Source organism: Rhamphochromis longiceps, linkage group LG14 (assembly GCF_057381845.1).
Source record: "Rhamphochromis longiceps isolate RC_006_pf linkage group LG14, R_longiceps_female_GT1.1, whole genome shotgun sequence".
Taxonomy (NCBI): domain Eukaryota; kingdom Metazoa; phylum Chordata; class Actinopteri; order Cichliformes; family Cichlidae; genus Rhamphochromis; species Rhamphochromis longiceps.
The window spans coordinates 32,989,322-33,017,201 of record NC_140570.1 but is presented as its reverse complement, the minus strand read 5'-3'; the positions used below and the strand labels follow the sequence as shown (position 1 = coordinate 33,017,201).

Genomic DNA, 27,880 nt, shown 5'->3' with positions numbered 1-27,880 from the left:
TCTTCACTGCAAGTTTTCTCCTCCTCTTTTTCTCACTCTACTGCACCTCTCTAATAAGCGCAAAAGGCCATAAAATAACATTACATAACATATACATTTTATGGCATTTAGCTTTATAATATAAAGATATTATATTTTTATTTCACTGAGTCCCTAAGGTAGAGCAGTTATGCCGTGCAGTGTGAGACACTGTAAAGGTCAGTAAAATTTGCATATCCCCTCAGAGATGTTTCATTAGTCTGGGGGCTCTTGAGCGTACGAAGTTGCAGTGACGGTACAGTAAATGATCCTATGGGGTTTGACCTTCAGCATGAGGCCATTTAATTACACCTCATCTTTATGGACAGAATAAATGGCAGCACTAAAACAGGCTACTAGTGCCAGCTGTAAGAATTCCTGCCACTCATAAATGCTTACAGCAGCTCTTTTTTAAAAAACAGTGTTAACAGTTATTGCTCGTTTAGTTCTGTACACTAGATTGCCTCGACTAACATTTGCAGTGGCACCTCTCCATAGGCTCTAACTTCAGCTGACCTTTCTCATGAGCATGCAGAGTCCCTGAGGGAACATCCTCTGCTATTGTGTGACTGGAACATAAATACCGTCCAGAAAAGAGAGGTAAAAGGTCACGACCCGTGTGACCTTATTGGCTATCTAGGCCAGCTTTGCAATTGTCCTGAAATATAACAATGCGCGTTCGTGTGGGCTTTTGAGTCGGTGAATGCTTGACGATATGGTGGCCTGCGACACTCAAGTAAACAGACTTAAACAAACGGGTGTTGAGAAAGTGAATATCTTCCAACAAGGGCTATATGTTTGCTTCCCTGTGTATTTGAATTTAACTGCAAAACAACTTAACAGACTCTGTGGAATTTGGTGAGTTAATCTTTAGTTAATCCTGGAGCGAAGCAGCAAGCAAATCATCAGTGGTTGACCAAAGAATGCACAAACATGTAACATGTTCAGCATTTATTCCTTTATTATTTTGAAAATATCCAGAATCAGAAAATGGGGAACATTTTTTGTTAAGATAAGATGAACATATTCAACTCCTCTCATTGCTTTTTGGTAACATTTAAGATGAATTAAAGACATTTTAAGTGACTTGATGTAAAATCTGCTTACTGATGAATGATGTCTCTCCCAGGTAGCCCCTACGCTTCAGCACCACCTCCAGGAACTTGGCCTCTTCGTTCACCACGTAGTGTTGTTTCTCTAAGGAGATCCAAGCCCAGTTCAGACGGAACTGTTGGTTCTTCAGTTTGTTGCCGCCTGTTACAAAAAGAAAAAGTTTATTTTTTTTCTTCAAAAAGGACTACTGAGAAATCCTAATATAGAAACACAGAAGAAGACGAATTAAAAACCCTAACCAGGACTAAATGGTCCAAAAATGGGCACATCATTTTGATTCAGAGGTGATACAGAAATTTCAATACCCTCTATTAGGATGGGTTCTTGCATACCCCCAGGTTTTGACTTTGACTTCTAGCCTGCTCTCAGTGAGGGGTATGCGGTGTGCACAGCCCTTACGCAAAAGGAAAACAGTTTGTGCCATCTAATTGCTTCATTTCTGATTAAGATAAAAGGTGTCTGTTTCTTGTCTGAACTGGGTTTTTTCATCCATGCCTTTTGAAGCTGCACTCAAAGGGCGACGTTATAGTCCTGGAGGGCATGTCTGCAACTATTTGACCGTAAAGACTCAAAGCAGAACCACATAGACAGGCATCAAACGCAGATACACAAACTCCGGCAGACCAAAATGGGCACACATGCACGCACGGACTCATACAGGAACGCATTTTAATATGGTCATTTCCAGTGCGATGGCTGGGAGTCTAAATAATGAAACACAGGTTAATAAAAAAATCCAAATGCATCCACCAGACTGCACAGTTAAATTGTCTGGCTGGTGCTGTAATGGTTGAGGATGGTGAGATGGAGATGCATGAGCCACAGAACATTTGGCAGTTCAGAAAGTAGTGATATAAAAGTGAAATTGTCAGGAGGGACATTGTTCAGAGATTTTAAAGTGCTGCCTTTGCAGATGTTAGGCACAACTGAGAGTCTCAACTCCTCCCTATTCTTGTCGGTACAGCCAGTAAATCTGTCACGTCCAGCAGACCACTCTGCTGTGTCCATTTCCTTCCTAACTGTGAAGGGTAAAACCTATATACATTCACCCTGGGTGTTTTATTATGTGTGAGGGTGCATGCATTATGAGGTTCGGTGACTCTGTGCATGCTTGAGTGGGTGCGCGCACATATTAAATATTCTCTGCACCTGTTACTTTGGATGTTATTGTACATGTTTTCTCGCACTGAGCAACACCAGGCCTTTAATACCCATGTGTTAAATACCCATTTGACAATATGCGGCATTAACTGCTTGAAAGTATAAAAAGTCAGTGTGATGCATGAGGACAAGTAGCAAAAAATATTTATTTTTCCCTCATCTCATAGAAAACTCGTTGTATTATTTATGTCATTAAAATATAATGAACACACTGATTTACTTTGATGTTTTCAACCAGACAGGGTGTTTAAAGTTAAGAAGATAAAGAATGCAGTAAATTCCGAAAGAAGACAGAAGACAAATCAAGACAGATGCTGAGGTTCCTTAAAATTACAGATCCAGATGGAAAGGACTGAACTGTGAACCTTGAGTAGAAAGCAGATTTTCTCTGAGTATTTATTTCTCTGTTTGACAACAGGCATATCTAGTTGACACACAAAAAATGGCCTTTAGTTGACACACAACTTCAAAGCACGGCTGTTTCTCACCTCATTCTGATTCAGAATCACGTTTTGAAAGTTCAAATACTGTGGATTTCCCTCTGTGTTTAAATTATACTTAAATATGAAAATTGTAGCTATCTAATATTGATCAAAAGGTCTATCTGGCAGTGTAATAACATTTAATCATTTTGTAATGCTAGCATTCACTTGTTTGTCTGCTCAGGCACTATGTCACTGTGGAACACCTCGCTTTTCTGTTTTAGTAGGCAAAGCCACCGGTGCTGATGATGAGATCAAGTAGCTCACAAGGTAAGTGCAAAACATTTGCACCACATTATGACAAAATTTCCATCACTGATCTCAGGACACAAATGGCAATTCCTGAGTGAAAAGCTGTTTGGGAAGTCAATGTGGCATTAAATTTGAACTAATAAAATCAAGCTGTTCAGCTCTGTTATGCTTCTCAGTACACTAGCAGTACAAAAAACAACATCATTTAAAATATAAAATTCTGTGTGCAGAGAAAACATGCTTTTAAAGAAAACTATTGCTGGCAAAATACATCAAATATTACATATGTAACACGTAACTTTTATTAAGTGACAGTACAACATCCTATGGGAACCTGACACACATTCTTGAGGTCTACCACAGTGTAGGCTTTCTGCTTCCTGTGTGTTCCGCATTATTCTTCTGGAGACAGGTGACCTATGTATGACAGGGCCTCCCTACACTATTTGGATTAAAGCCAGCAGCATGTCACTCATGCCACCAATAAACACTGTGTGTGTGATCTCTGAGCTGTGGCGCCTGTTCTCCACGGAAGCAATGGAAGCAGAGGTTTTGGCTAGTCTTCTGCCACCATTTGTTTATCTGAACCTTACATTAGATAGAGTCTATGTAGGTATAGAAAATGAAGGTAACATATTATTTGCACACTAAAATATTCAGCTAGAGAGTGGAACAGAATATAGTCAGATGCACACCAATTCATGTTCTGTTTTGCATAAGTATTCACATGACACTCAAAAAAGTGCCTACGCAACAAACCGAGCCTCAAGGAGGATTTTCTTCCCTTCTTTTTCAGGATCACTCACATTAAACACCTGTTCACCTTCAGCGTTATTCACAAACTTGAACAAGCTCTATTAATTATTCACTTTCGCTATCCATAAGAGACCGAGGACGACACAGCACTGACCCGCACTTTCAAACATCAGAAGAAAAATATTTATGTTCACAGTTTATACCAGAGTATATTATAGGTAGAGTCCCAGAATGACATTAGAAAACGTTAAGTTTAGCGTTCCTCAAGGTCTTGTTAAGCTTTAGTATGGGCTTCAGGGAGTGGAGGTGCTCATTTCCAGAAGACCACTTCACTCCCCTAGATTTCTTTCTAATTAAGATAAGCAGGGGTTGGACTAATTCCACTTCAAAGAGGCCCAAAGGAAAACATCCAAGTTAATCTTTAACTAGGTCTCACAGTAGTGAGACAGAATTTAGTGAATATCTGTATCACTTATGTTTGGGTCTGCTCTGCAGCGCTAGTCTTAGATTTAATATTAGACCATATTTCCACATTATCCTTATTTTTCCTGGATAATCTTAATGAATTCACCAGATTGACAAACTGCCTTTGTTCTGTCTTTGTTAGTTTCACAGTATGCCTTTAAGCGCTGGCAGTGGATGTCACTCTAAATATTAGAGATAACTGTCAGACTCTGCAAACAAGCACTTAACTACAGCCAACCTCATACATGAACCATCTGAGAAACCCTCTTGTACAGTTCATGTAGCTGCTGTCCGTTCACATAGTGGATGCGTGATGAAGGACAGAAGCCTTTTGAGTGGGGCCAAAGAATGTGAAAGGCTGCACTGTGCCAACTTACAAAATGGTCTCCTCCCTGCATACATGTTGCAGTCAGCCCTTATTTGGTCACCGTCAAGCATTGCAGGCCAGAGTGCCCCATGGATTCAGCCAGGCAGACAGATAGGCGGCTCTTTGCCCACAGAGTTGCACTGCGCTGATTATGAAGGATAAACTGGGACTAACTGATGAATCCTTTTAGACTCAAAAGACAAAATGTATCTAAAAATAAATGTACTCTAAATTCACTGTCATGTAATGGAATAGACTGGCATTTATACAGTGCTTTTGAGGTGTTGCTGAGCAATTTACACTATAAGCCACATTCACCTTTTCACTCATATTCATAACGCATTTTATTCTGTGTATTTAAGCACTAGCTGTGTCTATCTTACATGCACGTGGCTAATTTATAATCTAAGATGCAGATTTTGGAAGCAGAAGCCAAAGGACCTGAGGGAACTCCAAAAGGGACATGAGGAACATGAAACGTCAACACAGACAGTCTGTGCTAATCAATCCTCCTTCTCTTTCATTCTGCACATATCAGCACTGCAATGTTAATAAAAATATAGCTCGATAACTAATTGTGCACCAAACCTGCAAAGTAATTTAAGTGTTTTGGTTAGTTGTGTTTCAAAGCTTCCGAGTGCAATTAGACCCCACTACAAGAAAAAGCCACAAGAGCTTTTCAATTTATTTATTTATTTTTAATTTATTAATAAATGCATGAAATAACTTGTAAAGTATAACTTCACAGCTCTGTACAGCTATCAGAGACTGAAGGCAGAGCATGTTTAAGTGCAGAATAACATTTTATTTGACTTTTATGCATTTATATGTTGGAGAAAAGCCAAGAAATAAATATTTAAGGAATGAGTTCAAATGTATTTCATATGCAGATGTTTCCAACTACAAACTCTGCTTCAGTGTTGCACAGATAATGTTTATCTACACTTCATTTGTTTGCGCTGGTGTGGATAACAAAATGATGTTTCCACACCTGCAGTGCGAGGCATAAAGTCTCCTGAAGCAATTTGCTAAACCAAATTCATTCATACTATTAATCAGTGCCTCTAAAACATTATCATGCAGTCCTATTTTTCTTAAATCACCAGCAGCAAAAAAAAGAAAGAAAAAAACAATAACAAAAAAAAACCCAACTACTGTTCGTGCCATCTTTTAATTAGCATCAAAAAATGTCGGTAAGTGTAAATCAGTCTGTCTATTCAATATGTGGATCATTAGCAAGACACCTCATCTAATGATCAGGCTGCCATCAAGCTTTGAGGTAATTGGCTACATTTGGTGAATATTTATGGTCACACTGAAAATTGCTTTGAATAATTTGGGTTGCTTTCTCAATCTTACAGGTAGGTTAAAATTTCATCAGAATCCAATGTGTCCTCAAAGATGTAATCATGCTATTTATTTTATCTCTAGTGTGTAATCGATTTTATGAAACCAGGGTTTTAGCGATTTTAGTATAATCGTCTTTAATTAATTTGCATAATGGAGGCAATGTCGCCTTTGAGAACATATAAGTCAAGAGACAAATCAATACCTAATTTTCTTTCAATGGTTAATTTCTGTGATGGAAAGCAAACATGTTATATAATCATCTCCTATAAAATGACCTTTGCTTTTAGGTCCATGGTGTGTGAGACTATACCAGCATACTTTTCACCTCTCCAATTAAGGGAAAAGGGATTTAATAATCCTGTTGAAAGAAAAAAAGCACATGGCAGAGTAGAGAAAGAGAGAGAGAGCGATATGGTCTAATCTCCCTAAGCCTTGTATGCACAGTAACGAGTGGAGAGCTGGCCATGGCTTGAAAGATTTGGAATGGTTATGATTTCACAGGTCCTTTTCTATAAGCACAGACTTTCAGGGAACTGGTCTGCCATAAATCTGGCCACTCCAGCAGCGTCCCTTCTGGCTGCTGTTGCCTCTGTGTCCACTCCAACACACTGTGGTCACTCTGGGGCAAGATTTGTGAATGCTGAAAGAAAGGCGAGAGGTGCTTTTGTACAAAGGTGCCAGGTCAGAGAGCCATGCAAGGCTTAAAGCAAGCAATGCTTTGCTCTCAGTAGGGAAAGTTCTTCGAGATTAACATCTGAACCCAAAGGTGATTAAATTCTCAGAGCTCTTTCCAAATTTGAAGTGTAGCAGTTAGAATTACCTGTCCTTAGTGACTAAATCCTGATTTTTTTTAAAGCTGTTTAGAAGGTTAATGTCTCCTTATTGCATTACATCTCTGCTCTGAGACTTTATGGGGTGACAACTATAACTATGTTGGCCATGATTGGATTACACTTAAAGGCATTTTTTTTAGTTTCATAAAACATTTTACAAAATCAAAACAGAATCAAATTATCAGCTCCTCACAAGTATCTGAAAATTAAAAAAAAATTCTACCCAGCATCTGCAGAATGAAATTCAAAACACTTAACATCATGATTTCAATACTCTCTTCTACCCTGTTCTTGACACTAAGGATCCTTTTAAGCAGTCATCCTGTTTACACTTTTTGATTCCTAATTGCAGCACCAGGTTGTTGTGGAAACTGCACAGTGAGCCACTCGCATGTGTAAAAAGGCAATGAGCAATTCCCAGAGCTCCTATTTCAGACGAGGCTCCTTTATTCATCCCCAGGAAAGAAATGTGGCAGAGGAAGTACAGTTCAATGTGACTGTAGGGAAAGGTCACCCATTCCCTGGGAATCTTCTTCACACTCCAGTGTCTTCACACACTGCCACAAATGATGTCATTTGTGGGTGCAGATATCACAAAGACACATGAGAATAACTGGTAAGAATACATTTTTGGAATAAAAACATCCGTCGTAAAACGTCTACTGTATTTCCAGTTTCAAAGTCACAAATCTGCCTGTATAAATTCAGATCATTTATACATTTATATGTTGGCAGTTATGTTGACAATTAATTAAAATCTAACATCCATCTTACAAATTAAATGTTAGCAAATTATTGCCATCATTTAAAGGTTTATTATTCTCAAATATGTAAGTTCATAAATTATTTATGAAAACATTTAAAGAGTTATCAAGTTCAGAGTATAGACTTGCATGGGCAGCTCCAATTTCCAGTTATCCTGACAATAGACAAATGTACCATTTCTAAAATTTACAAACCACTGACATCTCATACTGCAAATGAAAACATTCAGGCTTTTTATATCAATCCTATTAGCCTTGGGAGGAAATATTAGTTCAATTAGAATATTTCCAGAAATCTTAAGAAGCAGCATGAAGCCAACTCTGCAGTGCATGTCTGCACTTTGTGATTTTACAACATGGGGCACTGTGCCAAGCACTCAAGGTGAGGACTTATTTCTATAGTTTTAGAGGTACTTTTTGTGTTTAGGCATGTTGACAGGATAGTAAAACAGACAGGAAAGTGAGGACACCCAGGCCGCTGCAGTAGTCTTTCAGCATATGGGTGAGCTATACCAGTGCCCAGGACCTCTATCATGGCTTTACGGCTAATACTTTCTACATTTTTCTTATATTTGATGAAAATACAGTGCGTAACAAAATCACGATCGACATAGATTTCAAGTTATAAATTTCAATATATAAAGATTTAACAAATGTTTAGAAATTTAACCATGAAAGTTAATACACAGGGAATTTAAAGTGCATCACATTTCTGAAGGATATCTCTTTCCAAAAGAGGTATCAAAGCCTCTTCTGAGGGCTTTGTATATTTTGATTGTATAGGTGAGCTCAGACAAAGTATTCATTGATTGCCCTTGAATAGCATTCCAGCCTGTCGAAGAGGACGTGGCCTCGAGTGTCTTAATTAACAGTCAGCCACACGGTTTACGGAGCATAAGCCTGAACTCTCAATAGCAAGGGAAGTTACAACAAAAGGCTGAATTAGCAACTACAGGGCTTTTTTTCAACATTCACAAGTAAAGGTCACAGTGGATTTCAAATCAGGAGTTCTTTGCTCATTACCAGTCAATTATGTACAGTATGAACACCGTGGCGCATAAGCTGCTGAGGTAGATGTGCAAATCTTCTGTGACCTGCTGAAAAAGCTGCGTGAAGTGAAGCTGGTGCCAAAAATTGTTTTAGCAAGCCTTTGAGTTTCGTTTACATGGAGTTATTTAAAAAAAAAAAAACACCTTTCCAAATAGCATGCTGTAAAGAATACAAGAATAACATGCCTTTTGAGCTTATCTTAGCCTCAACCTCAGGCAGAAGAAAATGTGTCTGCCTGAGCTTACATTGTTACAGGTGCATATGCAAAATGTATCCCAACTCTCAAATACTGCTGGCGACTGAATAGAAGAACAAAGGTAGCAAAATAACAAGGAGGTACAAGGCTAAGTGCGAATATGGGAGGGAAAACAAAGAAACATAAGGATGCAGGAAGACAGGAGTTGACAAAGAGAGGGGGGGGGCGTGCTTTTTCTTGACCCTTGAATGCTCAGTGTTTGCTCTCTTGTCAGACCGAATAATGGTGGACTGTTTGCTGAAAGCAGCAGTGTGAGACCACAGAATAAAAAACCCCATCCCAGTCCCCCAGACTCATGCGCTCCATACTAATAAAGCCGGGCATTTCTCGAGTCTGTTGGGCCGGCCTCCATTGGCTTCGGCTATAACAACATGTTTCAGCTGCATTTCACAGTTGTTACTTGCAAATCCTCACATGTAGTAAAGCGTTTGCCTTGGAGCGAAATGCTCCCTAAAAAGCTGAAATGGTAATTCCTAAAGAAGTGTTAAATAACTGTTGGCCCTTTGTTTATGATGGATGAAAAGAAGCCATTGAGTAGAACTGTGCAAACCTGCATTTTAAAGATAAGCATGCTGTTCTGCATTCATGAAAAGAGCGAAGAAAATGTCTAAGGACTTAGTGTTGTTATTGTCTTCTCCTTTTAATATTGGACTGAAGATTAGTCTGTGCAGCAGAACAAGCCCTGGGTTCAAAAATATTTGCTGGCATGTTAAAAGAAGAGTACTTCTAAGGATGCAATATTTAATTTAGGCAATCCAATGGATTTTTCTTTTTTTTTTCTGGCCTTTGAATCATTGTCAAAATAGCTTCTGGAAGTCATTGTTGGTGACAGTGAACCTTATGATATGAAAACCGACTTCTGGTACAAAGTCAGATATACTCTTGTCGTTGCATGGATGAGTTCTGTGCTGCAAGACCTCTATTCGGAGTATACCACATTGCATAATACTATCATTTAAATTTATTCTCTTCAGAGACCACTGTGTTGTGTGCTACCACATAAAAGCACACAGTGTTGTAGGGAGCACAATTACCTGGCATCCCGTGGAATGGAATAAAGTAATGCGATGTAATGAATCTGAATATTTCTCAGACTGAAAACTATTAGACATGAAGGACAAGAGATGAATGTTGGAGTTACAAGAGAGCAGAAATGTCATTCTTACCTTCAGATTGCTTTGTTAAATTTCACACTGAATATTCTTTAAAACATTATCACCTCTTTTTAAAGTTGAAATGAAATCTGCACCTGATGTTTCGAAGCTTTAATCGCACCATATTTTCTGCTCATACATATGACTTATTAACCACTGATCACGTTTGAAGTAATGTTTGGTGGCGAGGATAGTGGCTTTAGCCAGTCGCCTGAAAAAATAAGCAGTAAAATGCAACCTCTTTACCAGACTGCTCAGTTGTCTCAACTTGCTTCCTTTGGCCTTTATTTCTGTCTCTTGTCCCATTTTCTTGCTAATATGTAACTCTTCACTTCACTCCAAGCTCATGTGCTGGAAAACCAAGATAAGCCCATGCATGGTCTAGTTAATTTCTGGCAGCAAGACATTCCTGAGTTTTCTTAATGGGGGGAAGGGTTCATCTGAGTGCTGGACATTTCCACGGCTGTCTTTGAATTATTTTTGTGCTTCTCAAACTGATATAAGCCAAAACAAATTTTAGAAAATGCAATGTAAGACAAATAACTAAGAATTGATTCACATATCAAATGCAACTTTTGGTGGGACATATTACTTGACCAGTAGTGGAAAAATACTGATATGCACTGCCTTCAGCTCTGTAAAAAAATATAAGAGAATAGATGAAGTGAGCGACGGGAATGTTGTCTGAATTAAATAACCATAGTTTGAGGCTGTCATACATTCCTTGAAATGGAGAGAAGCTTGATACTTACTGACTACATAACATTTCTTCACGGCTAATCAAATCTATAGCAAACTCTAAATCATTTATATTCATATGTAGATCCAGCTGAATTCATGCAGAGTTTACCTACTACATTTGCGCTCTCACACCTTGTCAACACAGGCAGTGTTTAGAGAGTGAAGTGCACATCAGCACATTCATGCCGTCGCTACAGGCGACAGGAAGCAGCTTGACGCCTTGCCCTCACCAATACAGGGACCAACAAAGCACTTCAATCTTTCATCTTCTATGACTACCCCCCCACCTCCCAATCCATTTCTCCACACGATGACTCCTCATATCCTGAGTATCAGGCTACACTTATAGAAAGGAGGTGATGGTGAGTGGGAGCTTGATCAGAATTCCCAAAGGGTTTCATCAGCACCTTTCATGAGACGAGAGCCCAGAGACACACTCCTACCATGTGCGAAAATAAAAACCTTCTCAAGTGAATCTGTGTCTAAATGCGTATCATCTTCAGTTCCTCTCTACTGTATATATTTCCCTTGCATATTTATATACTAAACTTATTCTTATTCTTATTCTTTCGGGTGATCTGCCTCCTCCTCACCCTGTCCCTAATATCCTCTTCTGTCACACCAACGCTCTGCACGTCCTCCTTCTACTACATCCTTGAATCTTCTCTGTGGTCTTCCACTTTGCCTCCTGCCTGGTGGTTCCATATTCAACATATTGTGTCCAATATATCCACTATCACTCCCTTGCACCTGTGCAAACTATCTCAGCCTTGCCTCTCTAACTTTGTTTTCAAACCACTCGACCTGAGCTGTCCCTCTGATGCACTCATTTCCAAAGCTTGGCCTCCTGTCTTTTCATTAGTGCCACTGTCTCTAAACCAAACATCTACCATCAGACCATCCTTTTCACTGTTGCTTCTATCCATCACAAATCACAGCTGACACTCATCTCCAGTCACTCCACCATGTCAATACGCTCTTCTTCACCTCCCGTGTACATGGTCTGATTTGGATAGCTGACCTCACCTATTTAAACTCATCCACTTTTATTATTTCTACTCCTTGTAGGGTCACTGTTACATCCGTCTCTCTCTCTCTCATTCACACATATGTATTCTGTCTTGCATGTACTACTTTTCATTCCTCTTCTCTCCAGAACATACCTCCACCTCTGCAGGCTCAGTTCCACCGTGCCACTACTCTCGCTACAAATCAATCTCATCTGCAAACAATATAGTCCAAAGAGACTCCTGCCTGACTTCATCTATTAATCTGTCTATCACCAGTGCAACCGATCCGTGATGTATTCGCACCCCTAACTTGAACCCCTCTGTCCCTCCTCAATAATATGCTGATGATATCACAATGAAAGAAGCTGGTGTTGTTTCTGCTCTACATCACAGCACTCTAATCAAAAGAGACAACAGCTTGAAATCAAAGACAAAGCCGTTATCAATTAAACTGTAGCTGATGCCAAGCATCTTGATGAAACATTTTAGCAGCGCCAGCCTCATCTCTGATTATGAAATCAGACAGCTGGCCCAGTGATGGAAAGACGGTCAATGCTTTGTGTACGCGAATGTGAACGTGCATGAAAAATGTGTACAAAGGAGGTGCAGCGTGCAAAGGGCTCCAATCATGAAACCCAAGTATAGCTGGAGAGAGTTGTGACACACTACAGCCTCGGCCCAGCTGTCAGTGGCTTATCATGCGGCAGGGCGGAGAGGAGCAGCTCTGGTCCACTGCTGGGATTCAGGGGCCAGAAACACATTATCCAGAGTGATTTTTCAAAAGTGAACAAAAGCTCTACTCCTGTGAAAAGAGAGTTGTTACAGCAGCAACTGTAGCATCACAAACACTCAGATTCCCTGCTGTTTGTCAAAACAGTCCCATCGGGCGATTTCATGAGGCCAAAAATCACACAGGACACATCGCAGAGCATGAAAAGAAAGTGATATTTTATATTGTGACATAATAACGCAAAATAAATTCCTGAATAGTTTAATTTGACCTAAAGTTTATTTCCTTTTTGTTCTGCCCCTGTTATATTTATTTTAAGTATGACTCAATTTGTCTGGGGCCGTCCTAAAACCCGATGACACAAACTTTAACCCTTTTTTTCCACATAATGGGGATTTTCACCAGAGGAATCTCAGTTCTGCTAGACTGATAACCTAAGGCAGCAATGACGACACACATCATCATTCGGAGAACAAGCCTGGGCCTGAGGTTTCTATACTTTTGGGAATTTGCCTTTGCTTTGTTAACCTTGGCAACATACACTTTGGCAGCACATAAAGACAGAGAGAGCAAAATCATCAAACAGGGTTTCCCTTCTGTTTTCTAATGGGAAAATTAAAGCAGATCAGAATAAATCAGTAAGTTCCCTAGATGTTTAAGCAACAAATCACCCACATTCTTTGCTGTAATCAGCACAAACACCACAATGAAAAATAAATGTGACATTGTCATGGCTGCTCCAAATCATTATCTATCATTAATGGATTTGGTGTTCTCTTTTTCTGATGCATTTGAGGCAGCAGAATATGCCTTTTGGACTAAATATAGATTGTAAATACGGAGCTGTAATCTGCACTCAGGAGCAAAATGAACAGCAATAAAAAAAAAGGAGGCACAGCACTAACAGACGGCCTGAAAGTGATCCAACAGACTTGGGCAAAGAAATCTGAACAAAAAAAAAAAAAGAGAATTCATTGGCTTATTCAGTGCCTAAATCATTTCAGAACAATGAAACCTCTTGAAACATATTTAGGCGTTCCTGCCTCGGAGAATTCTACTATCATCTTTTCATCATCAATAAAAGCATTTTAATCTTTTTTTTTTAAAGTATTTCGCTGGCTCAAGACTGCTAGATAACAGCGAATGTTTGATCCCCTCACAGATGAGCACAGGTTTTTCATCTGTTTGGTTAGTCGCAGCAGCTCTTTGCGGATATGCTTTCATTTAAGTCGTCTCTACGCTTCACACACACATTAAAGGAAAGCAAACTTGCACATACACCTCGTTATGCTGTGCTGAATAGAGAAGGCTGCTGCTGGGTGGTAAACATTGCAAATATAACTGCAATGCAGACTAGTGAGAAAATTATAACACAAAGTTAGCTGCTGACGACATAAGGGACGCAAATCACTCTCCAACTAAAATGATTAGTCTAAATCCATTCTGTAATTCAGTTTTTCAGCCCCAAAGTGCAGCAGCTGTGCCTCAGGAACAGCTCTGTAATCAAAGCCCAGATGTTTTATCAGTAAATGCTTTTTCCATAACAATAAAACGACTTCACCTATTTTATTGTCTGCAGCACAGCTGGACTGTGAAGAAAACCGAACACCCTGAAACCCCTTTAAACTATCACTACAACGAGACCAGCTATGTAATTTGCTGAAGCTTAAAGCATACTTTATGAATATGATTCATACCAGTGGTCCCAAGGACAGAGGAATGTTATACCCCACAAGAAAGTATAGAAGAGACAGTTTCATTAATAGCAGGCTAGAAACGCTGCAAAACTGCAGAGTCATCTCCTGTGCGGTGATGGGGATATTATAGCATATAGCTATACTAACCTCACAACTGCATGTGAGTGCATGTTCTACACTTACTTTTGTTGTACTCTAGCACGCAATGGGGAGTAAGATAATCCCCCCCCCCCCCCCCCCAAGCCTGGAATTAGGAGGGGAGACAAAGAAGATGGAGTATGCACCCATTGTCACAAGAGATTACACACCGATAACATGGAAGTTATGTTGACAACATACATATCAGATGTTACTGCAGGTGAAAAATGGTTTGGAGGATTTATTAGGTCGAGGTATGCACGGTGACCTGAACTTATCTTGTTACACGAAGAAGAAATAACAAACAAAACACGCTTGTAGAGGTGGGCTCTGCAGACATGCACCCTATTGTCTCTTTCCATGTGAGAAAATGTGTTCCAGACAGAAAGTGATTCTATTTTTCTTTTCACTGCTGACCCATTTCACTAGAAATTATTGACTTACATACTCTATGCTTCTTACAGCGAACGAGTCTCATTAGTCAAATGAGGAAAACATGGACATTTTGTGCATGCCTGCAGAGTTTGACCTTAAAAATACGTTTCTTTTCCCAAACTATTAATGATCTTTTGCTGCCTTTTTGTAGCTCACTTAAATAAAAATAAAAAATAAAAAATAAAAATGCACTGAGCGCCTGGAATAAAAAACAAAGAGTACTACATTGTGTCTGTCATTAAGAACATTTGTGAGGTTGACTGACTGGCTGGAAGCAGACAGGGAATCAGCTCCATAAACAACTGCCTGGGAATGCGAGGGCTCGTGTGTGCTCAGGTAAGCTCACCTGAATGCAACTGAATCCCTAGGAGACAAGGGGAGAGCTGGAGTCCATCAAAACACAACAATTAACTGAGTTAGAATAACAAGGGCAGCACACATACAGGCACACAGATACAAGCCCCCCTCCGAAAAAAATCGACATTCCATTTGGGCAACAGTTTCTTCAAAACAGCAGACATCTCTACAAGTTAAAATGTGTGAATTTAGTCATTTGGAATGATTAATTTAAAGCTCTGACAAGGATGACAAAAAATTATACACAAGCATCACTGGTAACATTCATCCTGTGGTCTCCTTTTTGGCAAAAACACCTTAAATGCAGCTTTAAAAGCCAGCAGTATCAACTTTAAGATGCTAAAGAAATTCAAGAGGAAAATAAATCAGATTAAAAAAAAATGCACAAATCATTTGTAGACCACTGCACATAAAATGCAGCATAATTTGGAAGTAAATTCAATATTATTCTGTTTTTTATACACTAACAGGATTAAAAGTTGTAATTTGTAAGAAACTCTATTCACTAATTAAAAATGCTAAGCACTTTGGGATGTGGCCCAGTTGTTTTTACTTGTAGTAAAAAGCCCATCTCCTCTCTTTATGTGGCCGAGTTAATCAAGTGAAACCGCCTAAATTGCACAAACATAATTAATCAAGGTAAACAAAATATCTGCCTGCTTAAAGCACAGGTCATTACTTTAGTCGATACTCTAATACAACTGTGCTACACAATGGATGAGAGCGAGTCAGGTCTAGCACAGTTTCACATTTGGGCTCTGAACTCACCATTTACAATTAGAAACATGTAGAAGTCAGAAAATACATTCTTGCAAAGAGGAACTGACGCTCTGGCAGCTCAGATTAAAATCCAACACTGTACCCTGGTTAACAAGACAACCCATCTATTAGGAAAACTATGATGTCAGCTTCTACAATTAAAGCAAGCTTGTGGTTAGAAGTGAGACTGCCATAAGTATTTAGATGGAGCACAATGAATGGCTTTGCACTTTCCATTCATCCTCCTTTGTGAGAATACATGCCGGGAGTAAATTAGCGTACTGCCCTGTAATAAGTGCAGACAGTCACTTTATGTTTGGACTGACAATGGAACCAGAAGAAATCCTATAGGCCTTTGTGTGGTGTACTAAAACCCAATACATGACCTCACCTGGAAGAGGGAAAAACAGTAAATAAATAAATCCAATAGCTTTGCACATGTGCTGTTTAAACAATGACCAGCACGCTTAAGCACACAAATTATGGTAATCAGAAGTCAGCAGCAGGCGCATACTCGAAAATGTGACTACATTCACAGTTCGTCACAACTATTGGCATAAACCCGTGGAATCTCACTGAACAGCTGCAACATGAAAAGCAACTTTTCACACTCATAGCATTGCCAAGTGCATTTGGTAAATTTCCCAATGAACTTGAAGCGAGAAAGAGAATGTTTTCCACTGCTGAACATGACATAGTGCAGCTGTGTGCCAGTGTACGGCATTCAGCTCCTCCACAACACGGCTGTTCAAAGAGCTGCAGGCTCTGTCTAGGGATTTAGGGCAGCCACCAGCCCAGCTTAAATCTTATTTTAAAAAAAAATCTTCACTGATTGCCTCAAAAACTGCACTGCAGTACGTGGTGAGTCCTTATGGATCAGCCATCCAATGAGATCATTCATCAATTTGTTAAGCTCTTTAGGTGCCACTATAAAGTACAATTTTCATATCAAAGAATGACATTTTAGAGAGGTGCACTGTATCTGATAGTTGCCATTTTATGCTTTGTTTTGTTTGAGGACATAACTATGATTGAGGACGGAATAAGACAAAAGCTGTTTTGAAGTCTCGCAGTGAGCGCTGAAAGGAGTGAATCTAATTGCCAGTCTGGAAGATAAACTACCAGTGTGGGGATATGTGTGTCATCAAGCATCAAGCAAGGTACACAGAGAAAGAAAGTGACAAAGAGGAAGAGAGGCCCACAGAGATCCATTAAAACAAAACAAAAAAAGAAAGCCCAAGTGAGACAATAATAAGGGACTGAGCCCTCACTCAGCAACAAAAAAATCTGCATGGGCTCAACTGCTGATATTCAGTACCAGCTCCTGCATTTGAGTCATCTCTTATTAGCGCCCCATCCACCTGTTGAGATTGATTTTAACCTGTCAAATATCAAACCGAAGGCACGGAAAATGAGAAATGAGAATGGGAGCTCGCCGAGGTGCTTGTGGGAAAAGAGGGCCCCTATTAGAGCCGTCCTTTGTGCTCACTCATCACAGCTGAAGGATAGCAGAAAGGACACACTGTCAGGCACACTGCTTCTGCTAATCGGCAACACCGGCATGATTGCCTCAAACCATTCACAGAGCCTGCGTCTGATTACATATCTACAGCTCTACTAATTAGTAACTGGCTAAATCAATCATTACTTTCTAAAAAATAATGAGCGACTACATTAGGTGCTAAAAGACTGACCTACCTATGGCATCATTTGCAGTAGGACAAACTAATGAATATACTAATAAATATTTGAATAAAATTTTAATAGGCGTAAAAGATCTAATATTCCTTTTTTCTCCGAAATGCTGGTGGAATGAAATTCACCAGAGCATAAACAGAAGCTACCCAGAAACAGTACATCTTTCCTTCTATTTCACTGCATGCCTGTTATCTCACTTACTTAAGCTGAAATAATGGAAATCTCTGCAATCTTTGCAGATGCCTTTTGATTTGTAATTCTGCCTAATTAGGCACATTGTTGAGTGGATTCAAGCCTTACCCTTCTTAGAGAAATCTGAATTTATTAAACAGCAACAGCGTGACAAATTCACTGTAACATCCTCAAAAGTGAGCGTGTCACAGACTCATTTCAAATTTAACGGCTATCACTCAATATAACTCCAAGAGTGGATGTTTAAATTGAGGAACTTACCGCTGTCCTCAATGGAGAAATAAAAGATGTCGTTTGTCGCGTTGTCCCCATCCCTCAGAATATAGCATATGCTCATGTCGTCAATTTCAGCTGAAAAAGAGCACATTTACATAAGTACAAGAAAAATCCTGCTCACAAAATTTTGCATCAGCTATTTGGCAAAAACAACTAACAAAATATGTTCAGTTTGTTCCTATCTACTTGTCAGTGTCTTTGTGCCTGTGTGCCTAAATGTGCACGCTGACAGCACCAGGGGAATCCGAGCAAAAAGAACTGCCTGAAAGGGCTGTAAACAAATAAGACTCTTGAATGATGCCGGACATTAAGACCAGCTTGACTCGTGGGATGCCATCACAGCAGTCTGTCTGCTTGCCATCTTGATAGCGTGGTGCTAGACAAGCTTCCTTATAGCACTAAAAACTGCAAAGTTTCCACTTGCTGCGTTCAATATTTTATGTCAGAATATCTCCCTTCAAAGGGACAGATGCATACAAATGTGTAGCCTAAACTTTCAAATGCCCAGGAGATAGTGTCTTTATTTACTGTCTGTTTACTCTTGTGAGAACTCTTGAAATATTGAACAGGCCTCTAGGGGAAAGCATCTCACAGTGGCTTAGTAAATAAAAGCAGGGAATACGTGAATATTGACTGTGGCTGCTATCCTGATATTTACCATTACCAAGACACCCCTCTGGTCTGTTTGAAATGTAACTTCTGTACTGCACCATGTTATTTACAAAGCCAGTGATTTGCTGGGAGCTAGAATACCGCATCTCTCTCCCTCTGACATGTTTGCATGTTCACATTATTTATCATCACGTCTGTAATTCTCTTGTCTACTGTTATATTCCTCTGGTAAAGCACAAACCACCCTAAGTTTCCTCCAAAGTGAAATGTTTTAGGCACTGTTTGAAAAATGCTCTCCTCCAGAGCGAACTAGTCAGCCTGAGGCACTAGCATACTTCTTTCTGTAAACAGGCGCTCTCTAGAGTGAAAACAAAAAGTTTATGATTTTTAAGACCATTGGAGTAAGGCCATTTAAAAGTCTAAGTAAAAGCAGGGTAAGATTAAATTCACATCAGACTGCTCCGAATATTTTGAAAAGTCTTCTACGTGAGTTTTACTGCAGGAGATTGCAAATCCATCAGAATGTCACAGGACTGAAAAGTTTTAAAGAGCAGCCTTCTTACCTTGCGTGAAGCTGTTGATAGTTGCATTTCCTCTGGCGTGGTTGATAAGGTAGCCATGTTTTGGGGCTACAGTAATCCTAAAGGTCACAGAGTCCTGAATGCTGTCTCTGTCCTCTGCTTTCAGGGTCTTACTAGTGATCACAAAGCCTAAGTGGCCTGTCTCCAAAACCCGCAGTGTTGGAGCACCTTTATTAACCAGAACCTGTGGTACACCATTATCCACGGAGAGGATGGTAATCTTCATCATTTGAGGTTTTCGGGTCTCAAATACAGTATCGGGAAAGACATAGAAGTCTGTGTGAGTGCCATCGGTGACAGTGAAGGAGAAACTGTCCTCTGTACTCTCTGTGCCATCGTGCCTGTAGCTGATCAAGTTCTCATTCAAGTCCTGCTTTGTGAATGAGGTGACAGGCCGGGTGTTGTTAAAGAGCAGGCGACCATGAACTGGAATCTGAGTGACTGTGAATTTCAAGAGACGGTCAACGGTGTCCCTGTCTTCAACTGTTAGCTCAAAAGGTGTGATGAGTTTGTTTTCTCCCTCTGTCACTGCCAGACTGTGTACCGTCAGTACAGGCTTTTTATTATCCACATCAGCGATGGAGATGCGGAAAGTGCGGAACACGGGATTATAGCCATCAGTCACTTCAAATTCAAAGCTATCCATTTTCACTTCGTCATCCGATGTGTGAATGTAGTAGATTTTGTTGCCAGCCAGCTGGAGCTGTGTAAAGGATGAGATGGGCATCCCAGGTGTGTCTGTGCACTCCAGGTGTCCTCTGACTGGTGCCCGGGTGATTGTGAAAACTAAGTGTTCATCTGGGCTGTTGAGGTCACTGGTACTGAGGAGGTCTGTTGTCAAAGTAACCCTGCCACCCTCTTTAAGAGATACACCTTTACTGACCACATCAGGGAAAACCATGTCTATGCTGCCGATTGTAACATAGAAGTATCTGTCAATCAAAGGGTTGATGCCATCAGTCACATCAAACTTGATGAGGTCTCGAATTCCCTCTTGTCCATTGTGGATGTACACAATCAGACCCTGATCCACCTCGCTTTGTGTAATATTCATTCCAACTGTGATATTTTGCAACGTCCCTGAAGGCGTCGCTCTTTGCAAATACCCTTGACTGGGTCCGTATCGAATTATATATGTTAGCGTGCTATCCTCAGAGTCCAGATCAGTAGCTTTTAAAACATCGCTGTTAATGACTTTCACATCACCTATCTCTATTTCAAGACCATCATTGATTGCCATCCTTGGGGTTTCGTCGTCCACAGGGATAATCATAACAATGACTGTTTTCTCCACACTGAACTTTCCATCTGTAAGAACAATATCAAAGCTGTCCTCTGTGGTCTCTGAGTCATCATGCTCATACACGTAGCTGGAGGCCTCCCTGATCTGATCCAAGGTAAAGTTAGACACAGGGACGGTGCCAGTAGTGAGCTGATTGAGAATAAATCCATGCTTGGGGGGTTTGGTGATGATGAATGTCAGCTGATCAGAGGGGAGATCAGCATCAGCACCATTCAGAATGGGAGTGTCAATAACTATGTTCATGCCCTCCATAACCACAAACTCTCTCATGTAAATCTCTGGCTTTTCATCATTAGAGGGGATTATGGAGATGGGGAAAAAGTGCCTTTCAGAGAAATTGATGCCATCAGAGCATCTGAATGTAAACCTGTCTTCTACTGGCTCGACTCCTTTGTGAATGCTTTGAACATAATAAATGTGATTCTGTTTGATGTCCTTGATGGTGAAAGCACTAATAGCTGTTCCAGACCTGGATTTCTCTGAGCCTGGGGCTGGGGAAATATTTTCCACATACCCTGAAGTCGGCTGTACGATGATTGTACATAGAAGGTCATCGCTGGGGGTGTCGACATCATCTGCGCTTATGTGGAGAATCTGAATGGCATGCTTCTCTCCCTCAACAACAGTGAACTGCGGCCCCACAAAGACCTCTGGAGCCTGGCTGTCCAGAGGAAGAATGGTGACATGCACTCTGACACCTGTGATCTTATTTCCTCCGACAGTCCACTCATCAGACATGTCTGTCAAAGTGAGATTGAAAAAGTCCTCCTTTGTGCTTGAGCCTATCTCCCCACTTGTGTGAGCATAGACCACAAAGCCATTAATAATATCAGCTTGGGTGAATGTGCCCGATGAAACACCTCTAACCAGGATTTCACCCAATGACGGCGGGTCTTCAACTATGAAGGTTAATCTGAGGTCATCTGTGTCCTCATCTCTTCCTTGAATGACATTACTTGTGATTTCTGTTGCTCCATTTTCCAGTACATCTATGTAGGAGCCAATTGTGCCAGCAGGAAGACTTATAGTTGGAGCCTCATCATCAATTGGCTTCACATTGATCTTTATAGTAATTGGGACTATGTGCACCCCATCGCTGACATCTATTTGTATGGAATCTACTGTTGATTCATCTCCATTATGAATGTATGAAATTAGGCCATTTGCAATATCCTCTAGACTGAAAGCATTTCCTTTGGTCATATCAATGAATGTAAACTGGACCTGACCATGCAGTGGTGGCTGAGTTAAGGTGAAGGTTATCTTTTTCTTTTCCGTGTCTGTGTCAGAGGTGTCCAGCTCAGCACTCGTAAGGATATGTCTGCCACGCTCAAGCACAGTAAATCCAGAGTTCTTTATTTGAGGCGGCTTGTTGTCCACAGGCTTTAAAAATATAGTGAAAACCCCTTCTACAGTATTCCCAGAAACATCCTCAACAGTGTATCTAAACTGCAAAACATGAGTGGTAATTCCAAGCTCAAGATCAGGTGGTTTGTAAGCTATTTTGTGGTGATTGATTTGAGCCTGAGTGAAAGTTGTGACTTCGGTGTTTGGATTTTCAGTCAATACCAAAGCTCCGAGTACAACAGGGCTGTTCTCATCTGTGTCTGTCGGTGGCTGCACGATTGTATATTTGAGATCACGATCGTCTGAATCGAGGTCAGTGTAACGGAGGAATTTCTTTCGGAAGTAAGTAAGCTGATACTCATGCACAGTCATTTGCAGCGTCGCCCCAGGGTACAGTTCAGGTGGAAGGTCGTCAACAGGGAGAATTTTGATGTCAAATGAGCTTTGACCTGATTGATTTGGTGGGTCATTGTCATCTTGAACCGTAAACACAAACTGATCCATGACTGTGCTGGTACTGTGAGGTCCAATGTGCTTGTAAAACAGTTTACCATCAGTAATATCCTGCTGCAGCCATTCAGTCACTACTTTCTCATACATTTCGTCCTCTGTATTAAACTTCCAGGTTGATGGGTCTTCTGGGGCCTCAGACTGACGCAGCATCACCTGTCCCAGTGTGGAAAAAGGAGGCTCGATTGTGAATTTAATTGTGGAATCTTCTGAGTCGATGTCTGCTGCACTGAGCATAAGCGAGGTGATAGGCATCATTTGGTTTTTGAATAAAACCAAACCAGTGTTGGCATTTATAATGGGAGGCTCGTCATCTGTCGGCACAACAGTAATAGGAAACAGAAACTCCACCTCATTTGTGCCATCTGTCATTCTGAAAACAATATTATCACTGTACGTGTCACTGCCATCATGTTGATAAATTACTACACCAGCATCAAGGTCAGCTGGGGTGAAAAATTTCCTCCTGGAGCCAAGAACAGTCAATTCACCATGCCTCAGGCCATCAATAACAGTCATTTTGACTTTCTCTAAATTATCCTCATCACTGATTTCCAGATTCTGTGAACTGGACAGAGGCCTGGACTGACCCTCATACAGCAATTGTCCAGTATTCCTAGTAACCACAGGGGCCAGCGTGTTCATAGGCTTTACAACAATCATGAAAGCAAAAGGATCTGACACAGCTCCCTCTCCATCCACAACCTCAAACTCAATCTGGAAAATCCTCTCAGTGTCCGAATCCACAGCAGGGGGCTTGTAGGCAATTTTCAGCTCTTTGAGGTCTCCTTGGTAAAATGAGGTTATTGGCAAATTCCTATCATCAGTGCTTACTATGTAGCCTTCCTCAAAGGACAGGGGAGATGTAATATTGAAGATTAATTCATCAGGATTAGACTCGACATCCTCTGCAGCCAGCATATCCGTGGTTATTGCTGTCATTACAAACTGATCTACTTCCATCATCATCATGGCAACAAAGCTGGGTTTAGGAGGTATGTTGTCTTCACCCTCTTTGATTCTGACCAGAATCTGGAAAAATTCCTGCTTGAGCAAATTGCCTTCTTTATCATGTAATTCCACAACCATCGGAATGTAATCTCTGTTAGGTGACTTCAAAGCGAAAGTGTGCTGATAACGGGTGTTCATTTTAATAAACTCATCACAGTCCACCATTGTTCCGAGGCTCTCTTCATCCACAAGTTTTCCATACCTGGGCAGCACATTGCCACTGGAGAGGGAAGCTATTTTGCACTGATGCGCACTTCTATCATAGGTGAATTCTAAAATTTTCTTATCGATGGGATTACTTGTGCCGAGCAGTTTTTCAACAGTGAGCGGCATGTTTTTCGTCAGCACCTCCAGCTGTGTAAAAATAACCTCCACCTCCATCATAAAAGGTATTATAATTGTATCCGTTTGCGTGTCGTACCTGAGTTGTAACCTCACTCTATCCTTCGGGGGACTCCGAGAGCCAAAGTGAGAATACTTCACGTCATTGGGACCAAATTCACACGGAAACTTTTTCGGAGACAGGTGTCCAGGCCTTTGAGACAAAGGATCGTTGTCTAGGACTGTTATGCTGCATCTATCACCGGGCTGAACTTGGATAACCAAATCGTTGATGGGATCAATGAAGACTGATCTCCCGAAAGGCACGCGTATCCCATTATTGGCAACCAATATCGTGTCTTCTGACAGCTCAGCCCTCAAAGCGTATGATAATCCATAGCTGTCAAAAACCTGTGCAACCACATCACCTGTCAGAATCACTGCGAGCAGAATCAGAGCGGCGCCAGTCCCGTGCAGATGCGGGTGAATAATCCAAGCCATTTGTAGAGTGGAACTGCAGAGGAAACACCTTCAACTTTGTGCATGCAACCTTGTAAACCGCGTACCTCGGTTAAAGTTGCAAGAGTACAAAATCGGAGTTGGATAATATCACGCACCTGTGAGCACTGAGGTGCACCATTCTCTCACAGTAGCTGTGCACTGATAGTCCAAACTTCATACTCCTGCCTAGCTGGAGTAAGGAGAGCCACGCCCTCCACTCAGCCAATTGGTCGATATCTCTCCTCCGGAACGCGTTAGCCAGGTTTTAAATGGACGTGGTTTGTGTCATTCTGGGTGGAAAAAGAATGTCGCGTCGGATAAACGCTCAGTTTCATTTAGTAAAAGAATGTGGTGCTATTTATGTATTAGACGTGACTTTGCGTATGTCCCCAGCAGAACTTGCAATAAGATATGTGAGCAAGTTACTTCGTTTAAACACGCCAAAAGCAGACTAGCGGTCTTTATTAAATATACATTCAAATATAGTTGAATTACTCCAAAATATCCACATTAATAAGGGAATGAGAAGTCCAGCTGTATCAATGTGAGTGCAGAAGAGCTTTGTCTCCCTCTCCTGGGTTGCGCTGGAGTGAATATGCTCTGCACGTCTTCATTACCCTCCAAACTCACATTTTTTAATACTCACTGTGTTTGTTTGTTTTTAATCCATTTCGGAAAATTTGGTCTATGATTATATTAATATCTCGTGCAATTTGCAATTTGCAGGATTAACTGTCTTAATGTTTTCTGTTTTATTTAAGAAGTCACTGTTTTTGTCACTAGAGATTCAAATTATGCCTTGAAGGCAGTCCTCAACTCTTTTTTTTTTTTTTTTAACCCTGCTCGCAATCCACTCCTAATGGGATCAAAAGTTCTATTTATCCAAATCATGTGGGAACATTGTCCTGCTTCTTGCTAGGGCAATCTAATCGCAGAGGTCCTCCAGATGTCAGGTGCTTTCCCCAGCAGAGCACTTTCCTCTGACAAGCTGACAAGCCCAGTCATGAACCTCTCTCTGTACCACTTACCTGGAGAACCAGTGTTGATGAAAAGAACACCCACAAAGATACTGCACTACACAGCAGGGCAGGACATAATGACTGAATTTTATTCCAAGTAGGGTTGATTTTGGTGCCATGAGCACTGCTGCACAGTCAGATAAGAATTACAAATCTGGTAGATTAAGAAATTTGTCTGGTAGAATCAGACATACGTCCAAAGGGGAGTGTATGGAAAAGAAAAAAAAAGAAAAATCTTGAACACGTGTGGTATTTTACTGTTCTCACATTCAATTAAAATGTCAGCAAGACAGATTTCTACAACACAGCCGTGGTATTCATTGAGCCCACCTGCAGGAATAGCTGCTCATCTGTGTATGTAGTATGTATACAGATACCTAAGATTCCCTGTAAATAGGCAGCAACTCTAGAGCTTTACAGTGCCTGGAAAAATCTGACTTCATTTGCGTTCCCTCTCTTTTGATCCCCTTTAGATGATTTTTCATTCCATCCACAAGCTTGTGGACGCACACATTGTGTCTGCACTTACCAATAGTTATGCATTAATGACACACAAACCATCTTGCAGCTGGCATGTGTTGAAATCAGTACACAGTAGCTGCCATAACAAACGTTGCACTTGAGTTGCACTGGACACTGTTGACAGGGTCCAATTATAAATCTAGCCCAGCAAACTGCAAGGCAAAGCTCCCAGTCCTTGACAGCTCCCAGTTACAAGAGAAAATGAAAAAGAAGATGAATAGGACTTTCTGACAGCAGCAATGGCAGAGAAGGTATTGGATCATATCCAAACCTTCAGGCTTATTTTGGGGAAGTTTGATGATATTCTGTCATATCACATTTATATCAAATTTATTGAAAATGACCAATCATTCTTAGTAGATAGAACTGTCAGTCCATGCAGCAACTGAAGACTGTAATCATGCTCCTGATGTGCAGAGGATTTATTGCTGGGTAGTAACACATGGCCCGGGACTGAGGTTTAAAAATTGCACTTCGGCTCAATTTCACATACCACTTGTGTTTATCGAAGTAGGAGCTGATTTCAGGTTGCTCAAGTTTTCACGCTGCTGACAGCTGACAACAAAAGTTTCCAGGCTCTTTGTTCGGGAGTTCGACTACTCTTTGTTTGTCGCTGTTAACACTCAAACCTTGGTTTACTTTGTTTCGAGACAACTTTGGTGACAGCTAACTACACTTTTACCAGCCGTCCAAAGACAGTGTCTATGTAGAACAAAAAGATACATATATTTACACTAGGTGGATCATATATCCAAAAATGCCATGTTTTTGCTTGTTGTTTACTGAAAACCTAGCTTCCAGTTTCCTCTCAGCTGGATGCCCTCCCAACAGGCTAAATACTGGAAGACTTGTATTCCCTCCTGTCAGAAACAACACTGTTATTTTAACCATTTTCACAGAGATATACATCATGTAAGGTGCCTTGAGCTCTGAGAAGTGACATCAAGTCAACCTGATACTTGGATAATGAGGCGCTGCAGGATGGACCATCTGTGCCTTCAGCCTGAGCTCAAATCTGGAGCCAAACAGACTCTTCACATTGTTTTGTTATGTGTGTATTCTGTCATTATTAACATTAACCACTATGTCTGGCATTAACATCATTTGAGATTTATACCCTTTAAATGTGGGTGGAATGCAACTGTTAAAAAAGCAATATTGTAATTAATAGACCACACAATGCATTAATTAAATCGAAATTAATTAAGCCGCTTCCCTTTCTCCCTTGTGCTCTTGATAAACGTCTCTTTTGGCACTACTGTGTTTGCTTCAGAGTTCATAAGTGACTCTGTTCCAACAATTGCCTTGACTTATCAGGACTATTTTTGCTGGTGGTCATTCCCTAGAGACAATGCAACCCTGGACTCAGTGATCTCATTAGGGCTATTTTAGCTCATCATTTCTCTGTAACACTGAGTTGAACCTCTAAGCTGAAAAGATGCCAGCTTCTCTGCCCTTCCCTATAAAAGTAAATAGTATAACCCACAAAAGCACGATGCACAGCCTACCAGCAGCCAAATCCATCTTCTCTCATTTATTTTACTCTTGGGATACTAAAGAACAAAAAGGCAGCTGATCTAGTGAAGTGTAATCATATTCTTTATTTGCACTCCCAAATCCCCAGGTGTCTGTGAACCCATGAATTAAGACTATAAAATATGGCCCTAGCACACATACTGCTTGCAAAACAAGTCAAGTATATTTATGGCATTCTTTTAAATAAATAGCTACAATGCAAAGTACTTTGCAAAAATCCAGGGATAATCAACAGATAGAACCAATTTTATGAACTGAGACATAATTTTATGTGCATGTGGAGCTACCTTCGTGTGTATAAAATATAGGTTGGCCACATTATGTTGACTTCCACTTAAATCAGGAAAACTGCAGACTATAGCATTTTAGCCTTAGCAGGTTGGATACATGGGTGGAAAAGTGGTGCCAGTGTGACTGATGTATTTGTAGAAGAACGTCATTCTCCACCGATTTCAGAATGAAGTTTGTTGAGCAATAAAACAATTCAGAAAATTAAAGAATAATGAATGAGATCATCATTTATTAATTGTGTAATGAAAAAACAGACTTTAAATTTTCTTTTA

The 27,880-nt window shown here is 40.5% G+C and overlaps 1 protein-coding gene across 2 annotated transcripts in view; it reads right to left on the bottom strand.

The window, feature by feature from the left end:
• Positions 1-24,417, bottom strand: part of frem2b (FRAS1 related extracellular matrix 2b) — a 50,844-nt gene extending 26,427 nt beyond the window's left edge. For both annotated transcript variants that reach the window (XM_085379381.1, XM_085379382.1), the window contains exons 1-3: positions 19,230-24,417; positions 18,040-18,129; positions 1,126-1,272 (exon numbers count right to left, since the gene is read on the bottom strand). In XM_085379381.1, the coding sequence (XP_085235507.1) occupies positions 1,126-1,272; positions 18,040-18,129; positions 19,230-24,240 (5,248 nt within the window). In that variant the 5' untranslated portion in view covers positions 24,241-24,417. The remainder of the gene's footprint in view (positions 1-1,125; positions 1,273-18,039; positions 18,130-19,229) is intronic.
• Between the last annotated feature and the right edge of the window lie 3,463 nt (positions 24,418-27,880).